General features: G+C 33.2%; 1 protein-coding gene across 2 annotated transcripts in view; it reads right to left on the bottom strand.

Annotated features, from left to right (window-relative positions):
• LOC108766192 (AT-rich interactive domain-containing protein 5B) overlaps positions 1–2579 on the bottom strand; it is a 213576-nt gene that overhangs the window by 175602 nt on the left and 35395 nt on the right. For both annotated transcript variants that reach the window (XM_018515347.1, XM_018515348.1), the window contains exon 2: positions 862–1113. In XM_018515347.1, coding sequence (XP_018370849.1) covers positions 862–1113 — 252 coding nt within the window. The remainder of the gene's footprint in view (positions 1–861; positions 1114–2579) is intronic.

Raw genomic sequence — 2579 nt, 5'->3', positions numbered from 1 at the left:
GGGGGGGTGGGGGGGGGGGGCCAACCAGAACTCTACATAATTATTCAATTTTTGGAAAAAGTGGGGCCAGCTTCACAGAGGTGTGCTGCACACATACGGCGCGGATATGCAAGAATATTTGAATTTATATTAAAACAAGATAAAAATAACTTGGATACATACCCGCCTGTATTTTCAATGGGAAAGAGCTCGAAATATTCAATTAACAAAATGGCGAACGGCAGTATTCTATGAAATTTCCATATAGAGTCATATGCACATCGCGAAATGCCACTGATAAAATAATGCGAGATATAGAAAAATGACAAGGTCAACAACATGACAGGTCTATTATCGACGATGGTCGGCAAAGTAGAAATTATCGCGGCGTAGCCGTGAAGCTTACGCGTGTCACATCAAAGCAATAAAGCGTCGATGAAGCGACTTTAACGAGCCCCATTCAAATGAAAAACTTATCTCCAGACCCTTTCGTGGAAACGTATTTTTTAGAGAATAAAATGATTATAAATCACAAAAGTACGGAAAGCTTATAAGAAAAAGAAGGTTGTAACATTTGTAAAAAAATATGAAACTTTTAGAGAAAATCTCTTCAAGTAAGGATCAAGTAGTGATCAAGCAAGTGAGGGCTTTCCATTTTGTGGTACAAGTCGATACAAGTGTCGTTCTACCTTTGTTACTCACTGAATGTCAAGGAAGATAGAATGATGTTCGTGTTGACTTGTGTCACTAAATGGAAATCATTCAATATCTCGTTGAAACGACGTTTGTGCGTCCGCATTTTATTTGACCAGAATTTTTTGTCAAAATTCCGCATAAGTTTGCTTCTCGTTCGTTTAGATACGTAATTTTCAGAAAACGTACCTCTCCGTGCGTGTCCCTCCTTCCATCCGGCGTGTTTTCAGGTAAGAAATAAAGTCGCAAGGACGCCAAAGGCTGATTCGGTCCACGACTGTCCATCCACAGTAGCTGAAGTTCGCCGATGCTGACGAGATCGGCATCGCTCCACAATTTCGTCAGGAAGAAACTACCGAGACGAAGGACACGACCGTTACTTATCCTTACTGCCTTGTAAAATGTATAAGGACCGTGGCTGAAGCAAGCACCGCCTAGCAACTAAAAACGTAGAAAAGAATTTGTCAACATTAATATTTGAGTCATTATCTCATGCTGTGAATATTATATGCGACAAAAAAAAATAAATGAATTAAGAGATTTTGTCACAAAAACCAAATAGGTATAAGAAGTTAATTTTTCAAGAAACAAAAAATTTCTTTCCTTTGCAATAATAACAGTAAAAAAGGTCACTTTAGAGCAAACAACGATTGATCACAAATTGAACTAATTTATTCGAAACTTAAAGATCATAAGTAATCAATACTAGTTTTTCACGACGATACACCTTGTATACGAGAGAACGTTTCGATTTACTTAGTTCTCATCAGCCCAAAATCAACAACATAGTAGTATTTTGTATAAAATGTACATTATATTGAAATTAACAAAATAATAGAAACTTCAGAATTGAGTCTAAAAATAAACAATGAAGCCACACTGATGGTTGGATATATATATATATAAAAGAGTATTCTTCAAGTCCGAAATAATTTCGTTCTGCTTCCTCATTCAAAAGTGAGAAAATAGAGTCCAATGATAAAATTCAAAAAAATGGGTCAAAATTGTTGTATATTGTCCAAGAACTTTCTCAGCTTCAACAAATTGAAATTGATACTGTACAAAAAGAATAGAAATATAAAATTATAGTAAAATGAAGAATTAAAAATTAAAACTTAACAAAAGTAAAAATTCTATATAAAAATAAAAAATTAAAATTAAAGCTTACAAGAATTGAAATTCTGTGTCAAAATTAGTAAAATTATGTCCAAGCTACAAGACGGGGCCTCAAGTCAGTACAAGTGTATACAATCAAATGATGTACGTAACTGACAATGCTTGTGTTTTTTAGCAAATAATAATTGAATATGAAATTTACAAGGACATTTAAATAATCGAATTAAGTAGATCAAAATAGAAATCATTAAGACCGCGTCTGCGTCTTTCTGTAAATTAATGTCGTTTCTTTGTTTTTTTAAATGTATAACATTTCAGAAACCAATCTTTTTCTTCTAATTCGGTTCATAATTCAATATTTTACGCGTTCTCCAATCTACTAAATAATTATTATCCAAAATGTGTATTATCCGAAATTACTGAAAGTCTTGACGCATCCTGTTTTATATTATTCTTATGTTATTTTTAATTCTTTTATTTTACGTAAGCTGTCATTTCGTCTGGCCTACATGTGTTATACATATATCGCAGTCTTTACAACTAATTTTATATACAACATTACATTTAGATTCTACATTAGTAATATCTTTCTGTACTCTTTAATAAACCTGTTTATAATTGATTTAAATATCTAAAACTAAAAAGAGATTTATCCACACAATTTGCAGCCGTTTCAGATTCATATATATGTAGGACATTGGGTATGTGAAGTTAGCACCCCAACTATAGTACTCAGGAGTTCTGAATAGAGTTCCCGTTTCTTTTTGACGAGACAAAGAGTTCTATATAAT

This window comes from Trachymyrmex cornetzi, unplaced genomic scaffold (genome assembly GCF_001594075.2).
Source record: "Trachymyrmex cornetzi isolate Tcor2-1 unplaced genomic scaffold, Tcor1.1 scaffold570, whole genome shotgun sequence".
Taxonomy (NCBI): domain Eukaryota; kingdom Metazoa; phylum Arthropoda; class Insecta; order Hymenoptera; family Formicidae; genus Trachymyrmex; species Trachymyrmex cornetzi.
Note: the sequence above shows the minus strand (reverse complement) of the source record. Positions and strands in the feature narration are given on the sequence as shown.